This window comes from Rhodnius prolixus, unplaced genomic scaffold (assembly GCF_049639745.1).
Source record: "Rhodnius prolixus isolate KJV_2025 unplaced genomic scaffold, Rpr scaffold_38, whole genome shotgun sequence".
Lineage (NCBI taxonomy): Eukaryota > Metazoa > Arthropoda > Insecta > Hemiptera > Reduviidae > Rhodnius > Rhodnius prolixus.
This window is the reverse complement of record NW_027411598.1, coordinates 229,443-247,754: the sequence shown is the minus strand read 5'-3', so window position 1 is coordinate 247,754 and position 18,312 is coordinate 229,443. Positions and strand designations below refer to the sequence as shown.

At 33.1% G+C, this 18,312-nt stretch overlaps 1 protein-coding gene across 13 annotated transcripts in view; it reads right to left on the bottom strand.

Annotated features, from left to right (window-relative positions):
* cnn (phosphodiesterase 4D interacting protein centrosomin) overlaps window positions 1–18,312 on the bottom strand; it is a 94,589-nt gene that overhangs the window by 10,198 nt on the left and 66,079 nt on the right. For 9 of the 13 annotated variants that reach the window (XM_074123906.1, XM_074123903.1, XM_074123908.1 and 6 more), the window contains 7 exons: window positions 12,332–12,634; window positions 5,695–5,790; window positions 3,602–5,009; window positions 3,378–3,514; window positions 3,158–3,295; window positions 2,679–3,083; window positions 1,586–1,927 (listed from right to left, as the gene is read on the bottom strand). In XM_074123906.1, coding sequence (XP_073980007.1) covers window positions 1,586–1,927; window positions 2,679–3,083; window positions 3,158–3,295; window positions 3,378–3,514; window positions 3,602–5,009; window positions 5,695–5,790; window positions 12,332–12,634 — 2,829 coding nt within the window. The remainder of the gene's footprint in view (window positions 1–1,585; window positions 1,928–2,678; window positions 3,084–3,157; window positions 3,296–3,377; window positions 3,515–3,601; window positions 5,010–5,694; window positions 5,791–12,331; window positions 12,635–18,312) is intronic. The other 4 variants (XM_074123913.1, XM_074123915.1, XM_074123904.1 and 1 more) reach the window with 3 other exon arrangements.

Sequence of the window (18,312 nt, the reverse complement as noted above, 5' to 3'; positions counted from 1 at the left end):
TTAGATTAGTAATCCAGTAATACTCCCAGGAAAAGATTCCTCCTCTTCACTTGTCTGTAGATGTTTGGTGCTGAACACTTTATTTCTAGTTTTATGTAGATATAATTTATTTTTTGTTAACCAGCCTTCCAGAATAGAAATATTTTCATCGGCAAATTCCGTAACCACTTCAACTTTCTCCTATGAAGCTATAAGAGTGTGTCATCCGCATATAAGATGCATTTTCCTCGAACATCCTAGACCATTAATGTTAAAAGAAAGAGAAGAGGCCCAAGTTCAAGAACCGATCCTTGCGGCAAACCTCGTTCCATTTCCCACAGCTTGGATATTTGTTCTTCATATATCAGTGGACGCACTGCGTACATAGATTAATCTATTATTATTTGGTAAATATTTGGACCATTTGATAAAATATCTACGGGAAATTTTCTACTGTTAACTCATATCTTTTGTTTAAGCCTAGTGAGTGAGTTCAAAGTTAGATATTGGAACGAAAGAAACATAGCTTGGGTACCTGATGATACCACAATCCGAGAAATCTAAGTAAACGTGTGGACAAATGGTCCACCTTAAAGACAGTGTAAGCTCTCAGGGTGGATTCGTCAATTAGGTAATATAAGGTAATAAAGGTACGGTCTAAACTAATCCAGAGAAAGTTCTACAGGTGTCTCTGCACTTAGGCCAAAAGTAAACCCATTGTACCCTCTTACCTCAAAATAACTTTCCCTTTGTGTACAAGAACACCTGGGCCAAGACCATCGAGAACTCCGACTTACCAGACAAACTAGATTTAGGGAACAGTGTAAAATGCTACTGCAAATGTCGATTGTCAAGTTGGTCTCAACTGCTGTTGAGATTGATTTATCAGAAGTTTTTGTGAGTGTCGTGGTGTTATTTAATGGTAATATTTACCCTCCAAAAATGATGTCTACAAGAGCACAGACGGCGCTCTGATTGTCATTACCAAGTGTATGGTCTATTTTTCAATTTTGGCAAAAGTACAGAAGGAAAGAGATTAGTTCAGTTAATAGATAACTTGGTTGGCAAGTAAGCCAAAGATACAGGATTCAAATCCATCAACCATTAGGTTTTCTCTTCTTAGGAGTCTATCTTCTTACTGTTCATGAATGGATAGAAGCGACAGATCACAGTTCTGAAGTCAACAGTACTGAGAAGACTCCATGCGTAGTGATCTTAGAAGTGAACAGGTTTTAATTTAAAAAAAGAAGCACTAATCCTTCGAATTGTACTTAATTAAATAATGGTCAGGATATATACAAAAATTCTAAACAACATTCTTAAAGTGTTCATTAGTAGAACAAAATTAAATGACCTGACATTTGAAGGAATCTTGAGCTAAAGTTAATTTAAAATCTAATTTCCAAATCCCTAAACGTGCCCTATACTGTTAAACGTTCTTCCACAAAAAACTAAAAATTATTGAATAATAATAATGATTGAAGAATGTTAAGATAAAACACAGGTAATTCTAAATTGGTAGTAGTTACAAATATGACCTCATTTATTACAACAAAAAGAGTTGATTAATTATATTAAGAGGCACCAAAAGTTTTTTGCCGCTTACCTTATGACTGGTTTCAATTTCCCTGGTTTTCGTCATTTCCTCTTCTAATCGCGATCTTAGTTCAGATTGTTTTTCGTAGCTAACGACAAGCTTCCTTTCCAAATCCATCCTTTTTCCAATTTCTTCGCTCAGTTCTTTATTTTTCTCTTTTTCCAAAGAATCCAACCTCTGTTTCCATTCTGAGTCCGCTAAATTTCTTTCCCACAAAGTTTCTTCCAACTTTTTATGAACACGTTCTGAAGACAAACGCAGATCATGGTTGGATTTCTCAAATTCTGACTTCATTTTTGAAGCGTTAGCTCGCAGATCACTTACTTCTCTAAAATGCGCATCCTTCAGCACCTGCAACCCACGATATTTTAAAAAGTCAACTAGAACTAGCCCAACTGGTAGAGAATAATTGATAAATAAACGAATGTTGAAAAATAAGGCTGAATTCTCCGAGTAGCTTCCGCTTGGTGAAAAGATGTAAGAAGAGAATCGTATCATTCTGTGCTAGTAACATTTAACCAGCTGATCCTCCAAGTGGAGATTAACATTGCAACATCGTCACCAAAATAATAATGAAATATCTCCCTTATACAAAGTAAAGATGCAGCTTTCCCTGCGTTTGAGAGTACTATTGTACTCTTTCTAAGACCTAAATTATTTAAGGAAACTAATCCTTCCAAAAAAGTGTTCACTTTGTGAAATATGAACAAAAAAAAAAAATCAGGTCTGTGGGAGTATATGCACACTTATTTCTTATTCTGTCCATTTTGATGTGTGAAAAAAAGATAAATTAATTTAATGAAATAAAAATCTTGAAACATATTAAACACTTATTCTAACTGAAAATTTAAGAATGAGTTCAAAATTGCAATAGTGCAGCAACAGGGAAAGCTAAAATTCTTTAATTTTCTCTCGACAATTATTTCATTTTCAGGCCAGGAAAGCTAATGGTATAATCCTTTACTCAGGTCAAGGAAATTGCTAATACTTTCTGTAACGCAATAAGCACCGCCCCTCAAAAGAAATCTTATGCCAACTTTTTCGACAGAGCCTCCATGCTATAAGACGTTTTCTCACAGTATTAATGTTTGTTTTAACAAACCTGTTTTTCTTGTTCCCAACTTGCAGCCGCCTGCGACCAACTATTCTGAGCATTTTTTAGAGAACTATCGATTTCTGCTATCCTCCCCTCCAGAAGTAATACTCTGGCGTTTGCTTCTTCCGCTCTACTTTCAGCAGCACTCGCAGAACTCTCCAACACTAAATTTTTATTGCGAAGATCTAATAGAGAACACTGCGCCTCTAACATTTCGTTTTCTTTCTCTTTAAGAGAAGCTCTCGCAGTATCTGCTTCGGTTCTAAGACCTTCCAAAATTTTTTTAAGCGTTGTACGTTCAGACTCAAGGGAAATACATCTACGTTCCAAGTCTAGGCACAGCGAACATGAACGTTCTAATTCCAAGGACATTTCTTTCAACTGTGATATAAGATTCTTCTTGCCTTCCATCTGAAATATATTAACAAATTATCAAAATTGAAAAATATAAGTATAGATTCATAAAAATTTAAATAAATGTATACCTCTCCTATCGAGCTAGTCAAGGCTCCTTCTAATTGATTTCTGATAAATTCATTATGTGAAAGAGAGGAGAGTAGTTTTTCTCTCTGTTTCTTTATTTCTTCCAATAAAGTTTTAGTTACCAAACCATTTACGTGTATCTATAAAAGCGGAAATTATTGTGATAATAAAAATAAATTATCGTATTCTTGAAGAATAATGAATACGAAGTCTGATAACAACCTCTGAAGAGTGCGCAGCATGGACTGCATCCACAATCTTCTCCCGCACCCGTAATTCTGTCAAAAGAGAACGGTTCAACTTTTCCAAATGTTTTACTTTCATGTGCAATCGCCTTACTTCTTCATGACGTTTCCTACCTGAAAGTTTTATATTTTGAAAATATATTTTTTCTAATTTACCACAGTGTTACGGATATTATAAACTTATTAAACAATATAACCTACTTGAAGGTGGATGACAAGGTTTGGGCATGCTGTCTGAAGATTCATCACTGGACGGCATAACTGCACTCATTTCTTCTCTTAAACCAATTCTCGCCATTGAAACATTTCGGTCTGGTTCTGACCAACCTTCTGATTCTGAACCCAGGTTTGACTTCTCTTGAAACTGTTCGCCTCCAGTCTGAGATTCAGCAACAGTGATAGATTTTTTCTCAGCATATGTAAGATTTTGGTAGGTGTCTTCCTTATCACTTTCAAATGATTCCAACAATGATCCTTCAGTAATATCTTCTAAAATTACACTATCACATCTAATCTGTGGCAACTCCAATGATGTATTGCCTTGATGAGATCTAACTGTCCAAACTGAAGCACATTTATGTTCTTTCTTCTTCTGTTCTGGACTTAAACGTGCCTCTTTCAATTTTTCTACAAGAGATTCCAACTGCTCACGGATTTGCACTACTTCAACATTTTGTTCGTCTACATTTTCTTTTGGTATAAGCGTTACATCCAATATATCGTCTTCACTGCAGAAATCCACTTGCGAAAAATCTGGAAGAATAGGTGCAGCAGAAGTGTTTGATAAGTTGTTTGACGGGAGAGTCTGATCAAGAAATGAGATAGATACAGAACGTGATGCTTCTCTACTTCTATCGATTACTTGTTGCAGCATTCTTCGTTTTTTGGCGCCCAACAACGGTAGTAGGGAGTCGAGAAAAGTAGCTAACTCTTCTAACCTGGTCATTAGTGATGTGCACGCGTTTAACAACTCCTTGCGAGACTTATCATTTTGTTCAGCTTCCAACTTCCAGCGCAAACACTCCTTCGCCATATCTTCATTTTTTTGCAACTCGACGCTTAACTTTTTTTTTAGATATTCTATATCATTAATTTTCGCATTATTCTCTTCAATTTCAGCCACACACTTTTCCCGGTAACTAACTGGCTCCTCCTTTCTTTCGGTAATCTTACTGATATTCGCACTGATATGTTCCCCAAGTTCTTGCAGTTTCCAGTTCAACAGGCCAAGCTCTTCTTCCTGACTCTGCAACTGATTTCTGAGATTCACCACTTCCGTTTGTTTTTTTTCACAAACTTTATTCAACCTTTCAATTTCCCTATTTTTATCCCACAATTCTTTGTTTACCAATTCTTGTAGATTGAATGTTCTTTTGCGCAGTTCTTCATTTAAATGTTCAATTTCTTGCTTTTTCTCTTCAAGTTCTTCACACAACATTTTCTTCTGTACATTCACTTCAGAACTGATGGCTGCATCTATTTCTAATTTCAAACTGGCAACCTGCTTCTCCAGTTCCTCAATCCTAACTTCTTTATCAGAAGGCTGTTGCTCGTCACCCTTGTACTCTTCTATTTGCAATTCTTTTCCTTTTACTTTTTCCAATAATTTCTAAAAATAAAAGTAAAAATATTTAGTTAAAGCTAAAATGCCTTCTTGAAGAGTCTGCCCTAAAAGAGAAAAGTTTCAACTGCAGTGCTACCACAATGACTAAGGAAAGTCAGGGCATTTCATTTCACAACCCCGCTTACATAAAGGTGTGAAAAAGACAAAACAAGAAATTAAGCCCTAATTCGAATTCTAAAATGGGATTAATTATCAAGGATTTACTTTTATATAAACACTTATATTCATAAACATATAAATATATGTATATGTATAATAATAATAATTATTATTATATATATATATATATACATAAATATATATATATATATTTAAAGGTTGTGATCATCAATTAAATATAGTTAGAAAAATTGTTGCGATACTCGGTGTAATAGGAACAAAATAAATGCCTGACCGTGGATCCGTACATTTTTTAATCCCCCAGTTTGAAAAGGTAGCAACCGTAATGAGCAATGTCCCAAAACTACTGGCCTGCTGTAACACTAAGTAGTAGACTACATCAAAATCTATTTCAAGTTACTAATGAGCCTGAAACCTTCAGAATGATCTACTAAAACGCTAATCATTTATTAACCCAGGTTCCTCATGAGTTATGTAATTCTCTGAGGGAGCTAGAGTCGTGTATTAAGCGAACCAAAACTGAGATTCTCTTTTATCAACAAGTTAATACCTGAACCTGGTGATCCATCACTACTTGCAACATGTCCCTCTCTCTTCCCACTTCTTTCAACTTCTTACTCAGCTCTTTACATTTTACTCGTTCCTGCTGAAACAATTAATATATTTAACTTTAGAAAACCTTACAAAAACACTTATTCTACACTTACAAAACAAACAAAGATTAAGGAGGCGTGGTTTCCTTATTCTTCGCATCGATTGTAGTTTGCACATGCCACCAAGTTTATAAACCTGAAAATAACTCTTCTAACTGGATCTAAGTTAGAAAATTTCTCATGCAGCGTATTTTTCCTTAAATAAACAGTTTATATTGGTGAACAAAATCAATATGTCTTGAAAGAAATACCTTCTCTTCTTCTTTTTTTCAAGGACACCAGAGTTAAAACATATTTAATATTTACATTGTAAGTTTTTACTTTCTTCTACCAGAATGTAAATTATTTCATTTAGAGATCGTCGTAATTTTATATTTTCAAAGAAAACGTTGCCCTTGGTTACGTAAAAAAAACTTTTGGGAAACTATCGGTATTTTTTTTACAGAAATCTACGAATAAAAAAAATCGAAGGAGCCTCTGTAAAGTTCAATTTAGATAGCATATGGCTTCCACTGTGGTTATGGCTGAAAATTATAACCAACAAGCGCAACTCCATAAAGAAATATAAGGCACAATTGTCTAGTAAACAACTGGTCTAATTAGAAGAAATTCTAATTAAGAAGCAATTTTCAATTAAGAAACAAATTTCAACCAAAACAAAATTTCTGCTTAATGGAATAAACCTTGTGTCATTTATGGTCCCTTAAAAGAATCTCTGTTTAAAATAAATGACCATCGATGATATAAAAAAAAAATTGTAGCAATATATACATACATCTTTAACGCTAATAAATACCATTTCCTTGGGGAAAGTCTGTACGACTTTAACGTAACATAAGCCTAACATTGCTCCATTTACTAAAGTCTGCAGAGATATTTCATTATTTTTATTTTTCCAATACATATTGATAAAATACATAGCTCGTCAAAAATAAATATACTGTACAAATTGATTGCGGTATTCATTTCTTAACTGCTGATATTGAGAACAAAACATATTTGCTCATAACAAAATAATAATAATTATGGCAATTTGGCAGTACTATTGCATACCAGTTCCTAGTTTACTAAACGGATTGGCTTTATTTAATGAGCATCTCTTTTATTTAACTGATTATAAATTGGTGTCGTTAGGTTAGGCAGTTATCTTGGTCCGAGGAGATTGGATTGCCGTTTTTCCGGCAGTGGACGTCCTAGGCTAGAGTTCTGCCTTTCCCTTACTATAGGGCTGTTACAAAGTCTTAATTAAAGTCTTAATTAGAGGGCTCAAGCATACGGTTTACCATCGTATAAGGTCGTTTGGTCTTAACTTCTACCGATCATTTCGAAGGCCAGCATTCACAAGACTTCCATGGCGTGAATTTAGATACTTGATTCATTGCCGAGTCCCGTTCTTGTCTTGGAAATATGAAGATTGGCATTGAGGGTGCTTGCGAAAAAGTACTATTTTGTTTAGCTGCTTAAAATCACAGCAGTTATTATGAGATGGGTGTGCTGTAGGCATTGGATTTAGAACACCTTTGCTCTTCATCCAATGCTCATTGGCACGACGTTGAGTTTTAAGTCTAGTTTTGATTTTGTTGAGAACGGTCATGCTGGAGCCTGTTTCTAACAAGACAATATTTAAGAATTTTTTTTTTTTTTTTGCAACAAGAACAGGTAATAATTTTGCCTTTAACAGCTTCTTATAATATGTGGGCACAAAAAATAAAAAATGAGTAGAATCTGACGGATAGAAGTCTAAGGCGTTCCCTCCACACAGCGAAAAACTTAGAGGAGCAAGCCTTGAGCGAGAGATACCATTAGAGAATAGTGATAATATCATTGAAGCCAACATCGCATTGTTAAAAAATCAGTTATCTATAGTATTATTTAGTAAATTTAGAAAGAGTAGACACAGTGTCCTTCCACACGATTGAACTTCTTCTTTAATCCTATCACAGGAAAAGAAATAAACGCTTCCCACTAATAATTTTTCATATATAACTCTTTAAAGTTATATCCCTTTGTTAGACACTGCCGCAACCAAGAGAAACTCTCTGAGATTAATGATAGAGCAAACTATTTGACCGCAAAAGTATAGTGTACTTCTCACTTACTGTTGAGATAGCCTTGCATAAGTTGAGTGTGAGACCATATTACACTATTTCTTGCTTATTGGTTCTGGTTGTGAAGAAATGTACAACTTAACTACTCACAAAAAAATCTATTTAGGAAACGTTTTTATGGATTGAGTCCAAACTTGTAAAACGCTCATAGAATTAGTACAAGATTAATCAATTGAGGAGCATTGTAAAATAAACTTAGAAAATAACCATTTTCTTTTACTAATTTTTCGATAAAATACAAATATTTCAAACTTTTTCTAATTTTGGATCGCACTAGAAGTAACAATAAGAAAAGTATAATTAAGGAAATTCTTTTATTTTTAGGGTTTTTGAGTTGAAAAAAAAAAAAAATCACATAATTCGATAATTCATGAAGTACCTATGGGAGAAAAGTCATTAGAAAATTTTTAGTAGTATTTAATCTTAAATGTAGAAATAATTAACAACATAGAACATCAAATTAGATAAAAACCAATTCGTCTGTCATATTGGAAAGCGAAATATAAGTGGTCTGTAGCGGTAATAGAAAGTCGAGATTTCTTTCTCGTTCATATCTTCTTTTAACATCTTAAAAAATTCAAAATTTAAGTAAAAGGGTTTATTAAACGACGAAAGATACAAAATCAGCTAGTAAGTAACAATCCATTCATACTTCAGCTCGTAATTTCAGCTATTTATTTGTTATAAAAAGCTTATTTGTATATAGTGGGTTTTATTTAAATTTATAACTAATTTTTTCCCCATCTTTTTGAACTGATTTCTGATCGGAGCTTTTTCGCCTTTGAACCATTTTTTCATGAATCCTTATCAATTTAAAAAAAACACACACACACACAAACATTGCACTTTTGGACATTTTACAATTAATATCATTTAAGTATATTTACTGCGTTAATCACACATTCTTCCAATAGATCCTTCTGTTAAATCAGCAAGACGAATTATGAGACGGAATTATAAATGAAGTCGAAATATCTACATCAAACTGATTAATCTTCTTCTGATAATGGATTAAAGTCCGAAATCGATCAGGGATAAATTATAAAATGATCATTCTGTTGAACATTGAACTTTCTGTCCATCTACTTAGCTTCACTATACTAATATTTTGCTTCAACTTCATTTCGGTACCCGTCTTCTTTTACTTCTGTCTTAGTGCAAGGTCTTGTTCATTTACTTACTTTTTATAATTTGGCTTTCATTGATTTCATTTATCTTTCATTTATTATTAACAGTTATACGAGATTGCTAAAACTGAAGTTTAAAAAACTACCCATCCTCAAGTACTATTTATTTATTTTTTAAATACAAAACCGAAAAGTATAGTAAAATCACCAAATGTAAGTAATTAGTACTTTCTATTTATCTTCATAAAATTATTAAATTCAATTATTTAAAAAAAATCGTGGATCGTTGGGGCCAAAAAAAAGTTCCGGTATTCCCTCCTCCAATCCTATTCATCATTTAAAAAACTCTTTTGTCCAGTTTGGGATATGGTCGATCAAAGTCTCCCAATAAGACTGGTTGCATTATAAGCTGTTTTGTTGGTTTTTAGGTTGAATAGTAAATTCAACTGATGAAAACCTAAGATGAAATTAAAATTAAAATTTAAAAAAAAAAAAAATTTAAACAGCAAAAATATCTATTTTTCTTTAAATAAATAAAACAATTACGAGTAGTTTTGATTAAATAAACTAAAACTAATTTGAGAATATTTAAGAACACTTTAATATTTTATATACATATACCAGAGTTTTTCACACCACCTTTTTTTTGGAGTTCCTAACAATTAATTGATCAAGCAAACAATTTAAAAACAAAAACCATTATTGTGTCAATTTGGAAAAATTTTTATTATTAAATTTTATTTCATTTTTTACAAAATATATAAGCAGGTTTTGTAGAAGAAAAATTAAATGTAAGCATATTTTCTTATATGTAAATCAGGAAGCTTCTGGAAGGCTTTTTTGTTATTATTTTCCTTAAAACTAAGATCTTCCATTTTTTAAGTTTTCATCAGTTTCTAAATAAAAGTGAATTAACCAAAGCATTCCAGTGACTGTTCAACTTCTGTAACAATAAAATGATCTCGTGTGAAAAACTCAGCACATTCTGCACTAAAAAACTAAGAAACAAATTTCCGAAACACTTTCTAAATTCAAAATTTTATTCCTTTAACAAATAAATAGTATTACAGAAAATATAAAATAAGGTAGTTCAAAATTTTAATTTAAATACAAAAATTTAGTAATGAAATTTTAAAAAGTAACACCGTTTATAGGTTTTAAATATTTCAAGTTAGAAAAATATTAATTGATTAATACGAAGAATCTGAAGTAATAAACAAAATAAAAGCATCTGAACGTTTTAAAAATCAAATGAATAAAAGGGCATTGATAACGTCAACAAAGAGAGAAGTGCTGTTATTAGTGCTTCGTCTACTCGTTTTTTAATTAAAACAAAGATTTCAACAATTGAAAAAAAATAAATAAATAAAAGAATATACAGGGTGACCAGAGTTATATGCTCCACCCACTTCTTTTTAAACGGCGGGTAACTTCGAAAAAATAAAGTACACGTATTTAATCATTTTTAGTCTAGTTTATTTTCAGTGACTGACCAATTTTTTTAAACCCCAACATCCCGAGATACAGCATCCAACATTTTTTTTAATGTAACATTTTTTTTGCGTATTTTAATAGTAAGTACTTGAGCTCCTAAAAAAAAACAATAATTATTTTTTTAAATCCGTTAGGTTTTTAAAAAGTTATGGTAATTTAAAATATGAAAAACAAATTTCACTTTCATGTCAAAATTACCTTATTTTTTTTTAAAGAAGCGTTTCAAACTGGGCACCTTCAATGGATTGGCAAGCCAAAGCTCTGGACTCCCACGCTCTGTTTGTAGCAACACTTATTATGGTGGCGAAGTCAAGATCTAGGCAGACTAGAGTTATTCGGCGTTCAGGTTTTTTCCTACAAATGTTTGGTGTGGAGTTTTAGTAAAACAATTAATTGGCCCATACTTCTACAGAGAGAACTTAATTGGTGAAAGGTATCTAACTTTTTTTTAAGAGACATTTTGCCAGTTCTGCTTGAAGATGTTCCTCTACAACGTCTGGAATGTGTATTTTCAACAAGATGGTTGCCTGGCACATTATGCGAGAGTTATTCGACGTTACCTGGACAGAAATTTCGATGAAAAGTGCTTAGGAATTCATTGTCTAATCCAATGACCACCTCGATCTCCGGACTTAACCCCAATGGACTATTTTTTGTGGGGATATCTAAAAAATAAAGTGTTCAGTAACCTTAATCCCTTGGCTTCAGTCGAAGATCCGGAACGTCGAATAACTAGCCTGCCTAGATCTTGACTTTGCCACCATAAGTACTGCTACACACAGAGCGTGGGAGTCCAGAGTTTTGACTTGCCTATCGTTGATGGTGCCCAGTTTGAACAGCTTCTTTAAAAAAAATGCGGTAATTTTGATTGAAATTTGTTTTTCATATTTTAAATTACCATAACTTTTGAAAAACCTAACCGATTTCAAAACAATTTTTTTTTGTTTTATTTAGGAGTTCAAATACTATAAAAATATGCAAAAAAAAATTATAACGTTCCATTTGAAAAAACAAATTTGGATGCTGTATCTCGAGATACAGGGGTTTTAAAAAAATGGGTCAATCACTGAAAATGAACTAGACTAAAAATGATTAAATACGTGTTTTCTATTTTTTCGAAATTTCCCGCCGTTTAAAAAAAAAGTTGGAGTATATAACTCTGGCCACCCTGTATATACAGAGTTTATAAAACATGGAGTAACAGATTAAAATGGCTTAACCCTTGGAATGAAAGTGATTGTGCAGCTTACTGCTTCAAAAAAGTTATTACCCTAACTCAACCTTTTTAAGAAAGCGCCGATTTGACAATTTTGCAATTCCTTCATAACTTTTTCTCCCACAAAATGTCCTTAATTCCTTGGGGTTAATGATTTGGCAAATTTATTTACAGCAAATTTCAAAATTGACACACTCTTGTAAACTATTTAGAATCGAACTAATATTTCGTTTTTATTAATTTTTATTTTGAAAATAAGCTGTAGTAGATGTTTCCTCATTTCCTTATGCCATTTCAATCCACGACTCCATTTATAATCAGTACAAATGAAATAAATGATAAAAGTACATGTTAAACAAACTTAAAAAAAATTTATTGTTTAGAGGAAAGCGATATTTTTTAAATTTAGAAAACTGATTGATAGAGTTTCAAGGCCCAACTTTACAGTATAAGTGTGTGAGCAACAAAAAAAAAAAAAATAATAATAATAATATTGAAAAATAGGCGATTTCATACTCAAACTCCGCACTGTTAGGTTTTCTACCAGAAGTTAATCCAAAAACTACTTTGTTAATGTATGACTGCGTACCTCGCCTCTGCCCAATTCTACATTCGCATGATGTTCTCTATGTTCCAACGATACCTTCATGTTTTCTATGTCTTTGGTTAATGATTTATTCTGTTTTGCCACTTTTTGCAGCTGTACAACGTTTTTTAAATTTTCTTTTTTTGTTTCCATTAGTTCAAGCTCTTTAAGTTGAAATTTATGCCAAACATCTTGCAACTGTGCAGTAACTTGTGCTAGTTTTCTGGAATTGCCGTCGCCTGCGGAACTGGTAACAGACTGGCCGCACTCCAGAGTGCAGTCACTCACTACCCTCAGCATTCGCGCCTGCGACATAAATAAGTTATCTGGTGTGAACACTCACGCGACTTGCTGACATTGAATTAAACTAATTAAATTTTCTTGAAACTTGGAATTTATACTAAAAAGGAAGATGACTAAAATGCTACTTCTTAAATTTAAAAAAATATGGTACCGTTAAAGAATATGAGACGCCATAGGCCTCCAGAACCACACTAAAAAATCAATAAAATATTCCGTGAAAAATCGTATCATACAACCTGGCCTAAGAGAATTTAGAAGTGCCGCTTGAGACTGCCAAAAAATTAACAAAAAAAGCTGTTCTGTACAGCTACACTTCCAATATATTAATACTCTTTCAACTCAAAAATTTCTACTTAATACTCAAAAATATTAAACACAGGATAGGTCCGCTCAGTCAATTTACTGTAACGGCACTTTAAACCTTGATCTTTCTCTAAAATCCTGTTCCTAAAAAACAGTTTTATGAAAAAATGCTTAAAAAAGACCGGCCGATCACCAGCAATCATCATTACGTCCAATCAACAACGAAGTGGGCTTACTTCATTGGGGAAGATTGAGCAGTGGTGACTCGTAGTTTGTTGTTGTTAAACCTTTTAAGGGATTTTATCTACAGTGGACGCATCATTTTCTAATTTCCGGACAAAATGAGTTGCATGACCATAAAATTATTTTATTTTATTTTGATTAAGTAGATGATAACCTTATTGCCACTGGCTGTTCGCATTCACGGATCGAGAGAAATGAATAGATAATACGAATTACTCAGTCCAAAGAAAATCTCTGGCTACATTAGGTTTTATTTGTTATATTTCTATAAAAGTTATTTTTAAAACAATCATGTAAACTGACTTTAACAAACTTGTCCACACTAATTTTAGGCTATTTTTAATCAACCCTAGTTTTTTATTCATTAGCTATCTGTGTTCGAAAGCTTTGCGGAGTCCTGAAAGACCGTACTAGCTGCTCCCAATCGCTTAGTTAAGAATAGTAAAAAAAGACAGGGAATGTGTGACTTTTATACACAAAACAGTTGAAGATTTACTTATGTGAATGTAAATAAAAATTTAGAAAAATCTGTAGGAGCTATTTTCGACAAAATCTCAGTCAAGCAAAATAATGTCTTCAAATGATCTGAAAAGGAGCGCATCATCAAAGCTCCTTTGCATAATGTCTTCAGTACAGCGCTACTTCTGATTTTTTCTTAAAGTGGTCTGGGATTTTTCTTCTAACTCGGAATCAAGGAATTCGAGACTTTCTAATTAAAACTGTCCGTTAGGACAGTTGTATAAGGGTTGATCGTCAAAAACTGCACGAAAAAGCGTAACGTTGTAAAACACCTAACTCTGACAAGTTTTTCTTTTTTTCTATAAAAGATAAAATTCCCAAATTTTCTTTAAAATATAAGGCAAATCCTCCTTTATAACTGTAATTTTGTTGCAACAGATTTCGAGAAATACGTTGCTGAAAATGGGCAAAAACGGCATTTTCAGAAAATGTTCTTGTTCTTGTTACCTTTTATGTAAACAACCCCTACAAATTAATTATTACTATAATAACTCTGTAAATCTTAGCCCGATTGTGATGAAATTTGGCAGGTTGAAAGGGTTAGGGCTCCCCTACATACCATTAAAGCGACGTTCTGCTCTTACACTTAATAAAAGGAAGTTTTGCAATCACTTAAAATTAACGTTTCGTGAACCTATTTTCTTCAATGAAGCGTTATTTGGTTCAAAAAGTGATGTAGATTTGAATTTTTATAGATTTCGACGCTGTGTATCGTTAGTAGAGCAGTTTGCCCCACGCAGGTCATGCCCTCACTAAAACTTATTACTAATCTTTTACAACGTCAAATCCGATTTGGTTAAAATTTAGCACGAAGAAGCGATTAAAGCTTCCCTACATGACTAAAAGTGCCATCATACTCTTACACCTTCAGAGAGGAAGTTCTGCAATCGTTCTGATTTTAGTTTTTAATTAACTGATTTTAATGAATGAATTGTCCTTCAATTTGAAATTTTGGATATGGTTTTTCGAGACCCCACGATGGTATACTTAGGAGGGGAGTTTGCCCCATGTAAATAAAGCCCCCTTTTGAATGGTTATTAATAATAACTCTGTAAATCTTAGCCCGACTTTGATCAAATTAGGCAAGAAGAAGAATTGAGAATACGTGGCGTTTAAGTTTCATCCAGCTCTTACACCTATTAAGGGGAAGTATTTGCAATCATGCAGTATTCGCAGTTTAAAGTTTCTTTGTCCGTTTGCGCAGAAGAACTGTAATTGCAAATCATTTTTCTTTCCCCTCTTTAGAAGTTATTGTGATCACAGCTTTTCTCTTACATCCTTTAAGAGGAAGTAGTGTTATCGAAATTTATCTTACTGCTCTAGTTGGAAGGTACTGGTAATTGCAATTTTCTTTATATTATCCCTCTTAATAGGTTGAAATTATTCATCATTTAAAGCAAGTACCCATCTTTTCATACATACGAGTACTTCTAGAATCATAATTTTTAGAATGTATTAGATGTCACAGACCCTTACGCTGGCCAGTTTCATGCATAAAATCTTTGTTCGGTAATGAGTAGCACCCATTTAATTTATAATGTATAGGAGGTATTAAATTATTCATGCACGGGTTTAAACAAAAAAAAAGTTAACGTAAAATATAAATGTTTTGACAATAAAATTAAAAATGCATATACCAACGTACATACCGATTTTATTTTGTTTTTGTTTTTGACATCTGATTTAAGGTGAAGTTAAGCGCAGCAGAAGGAAGTAAAAATCGTCGGTTTAAGTTCATTGTTCAATTAAACTGATTGGTACTTTACTTTATGCAGTAGTTAAGCAATAAGTGTAATATAAAATAGATATGCATATTTTTAGTTGGTTTTAAAACTTCTTTACAAGTTCTCAATAAAAGGGCTACATTAAATTGAAGTTTGAAAATGATTGAATTATAATTACAAATATTATTTATTTGTTACTATGTAATCTGTGCTCACGTAAGACGAATTCAAGACTGAAATTTCGTTTTAACTCCGTAATTCAAATTACAACAGTAACAGACCAACTCCAACTTTCCCTTTTTCATTTTAATATGTTAGTGAATGTGATGATTATTCAGAATAAAGATAAATCGCAAGAATAATTTGGAATAGAGTTAAAATGAAGTGCCTTTTTAATGCTATGATGACGAAATACACCTTTTATTATTCTAACAAAAAAATATTTATGGGTGATAAAAGACCCCAGCGCAAGGGTCTGTGACATCTAATACACTCTAAAAATTACGATACTAGAAGTATGAATGAAATGTTAGGTCCTTGCTGATTTGTGAACCTTTTGGCGTTTAATCACCCTTATACTTAACTTTTAAAACTGTAAGTTTTTGTTAAAGGGGATATTATATAAGCGGTAGACCGTAAATTATCAGGAAATGGTGCAATAAACAGAAGTAAAAAAACATTCAGAACTTTGACCTCTAAAGTCAGTAAAGTCTTCAGAGGATACCCAAAGGAAATTTGAGCTTCCTGCGATCTTCGTAAAGGCATCACACACACTAACATTTATAACAACTTCTTTAAATTAAAAAATAATTAACGCTGTTAACTGTTAGGGCAAAGAGAATGGAAAAAGTAATCTTTTTTAAAGGACCTTAGAACGGAACAAGTCATCCCTTTAAGAATGGAATAATACCTTTAAGGGACTCAGAATACCTATTTCAGTAGAAAACTCAATGCAATATGCTTTTACCGGTACTAACAGAAGTAGAACATGATGCTTTTTGACGCAATTTTTGATACATAGAATTCCCAAAGTAAGCTTACTATTAAAGAATACGTACATTAAACTGGTAAACATGACAGAAACATGACATGACGTGATGGCGAATTCCATTGGGTTGGAGATATAATGGTAGATGTGGGACCATCAAGTTACTGTATCGGTGTTTGAAACAGGGCAAAGGCAGTTAACCACATCGTTGATGTGCATTTCTGCTATTTTTGTAATTCTCTAGCCAGCGCATTCTCAAACAGAACTCAGAGAGTGAGAGGAGACGCCTTGGCTGGCTGCCTAATTCCATGTAATCCCTATCACTCACACTACAAATATTCCTGCCAATTGCGCTACATTATTAACGTGCCTTGGGCAACCGGAATTAACACACTACTGAATAGTATTTACAATTAATTATTTTCTCAAAACGGCTTTTACGATTATCTTATATGGGGTACTAATTGTACTATGGGGAACTAAGGGTTGATTTGAAAAAAAGGTTCGCTTCATTGTTAATTTATTTCCATACTTTTTCAATGCACTAAAGCTCAAACTGAACTTATTTAAATGTTTTAACTTTTTGTTGAGAGTTGCGAATCAGTAATAACTAGAGGTTTAGAAAAGGGATTAGTTCAGTGAGCGAGATTTTCTAACGGTGATCCTACATGTGAATTCAGCAGCCTGCTCTGCCCGGGAGGATTTTACAGCTCACTGTCCGATGTTGGGAGAATCTTTACTCCATCGAGCGGGCACTGTCCGAGTTGAACAGTTTTGTCTATCTATAACAGAAGAATAATGTTTGCAGGCCCGCAGTAAACTGAAGAAGGTTTAGAGCTCCTTAAATGAACGAAAAATGACAATAATAATGAGAATATGACCACATCACCGATTTAGCTAGTTTGTATTTGTTCTACCTAGATTTAGATTCACTCTTACACATTACTGTTTTGTTACCAAAATATTTGTCCTTAAATACATTGCTGCCATTGTTGGTGCAGAACAAACAGTGATCAAAATTTTGGCCCCCGGCAACCATTACCACCGGTATAAAAACAGCAGACAAAGTTCTTATTAATTTATCACTTTTCATTTATTATTATTATTCCGTTTACATTCTTAACCAGAAATTCTCCTCGTTCAAAAATAGAAAATAAATAAATAATAATTTATCATTATAAATTTAGAAAAATCTAGTGAGAACATGCACATGACATTATTCCGATACCTCACGGTTCAAACTTCAATTCCCAAAATTTTTAATTCTTGCGGGGTTTCTGGATAACTAGTAGACTAATATTATGCTGTCAATAAAACTGCCAAACACGAGGAAATAAGAAGTAAGATGGAGGTCAAATCATATCTCCTTGTAAGTTGGGAATTTTACCAACAAATTTAACCTTACTTAACAACTTGACTGCTCTAAACAGATTTTTCCTGGATAAAAAAAATGTTTCAAAGAAAAATTTTACCCAAAAGTGTAAAGTGACTCTACTAACTTTTAAAAAAAGTTATTCATGTTAAATTAAATCAGTAAATGGCACAGTGACACTTCCACTTCATACAGACGGGTCTCGTAGAATGCAATTAAAATAACAACAATTCCAGCTAGGGAGAGGATCCGCTGTGTGGTTAGCATATTGGATTCCCACGCGGAGATCCCGGGAACGAATTCAAAAGCTAGCCCTTAGATTTTCTTTTCCTAGTAGCTCCTTACAGCTTATTGTCCGATGATCGACAGTTTGTAACGAGAGAATACTGTCCGGAAGCCGGCAGTGCCAAAAAGTGCCCAATAACCTCTGAAGTTGACGCGCCTTAAATTTAAAAAGAAAAAACAAAAACAAAACCTTTCAATATTTTGTTCATACTCACACACACATCATTATATCGTATAAAAAAAAAAA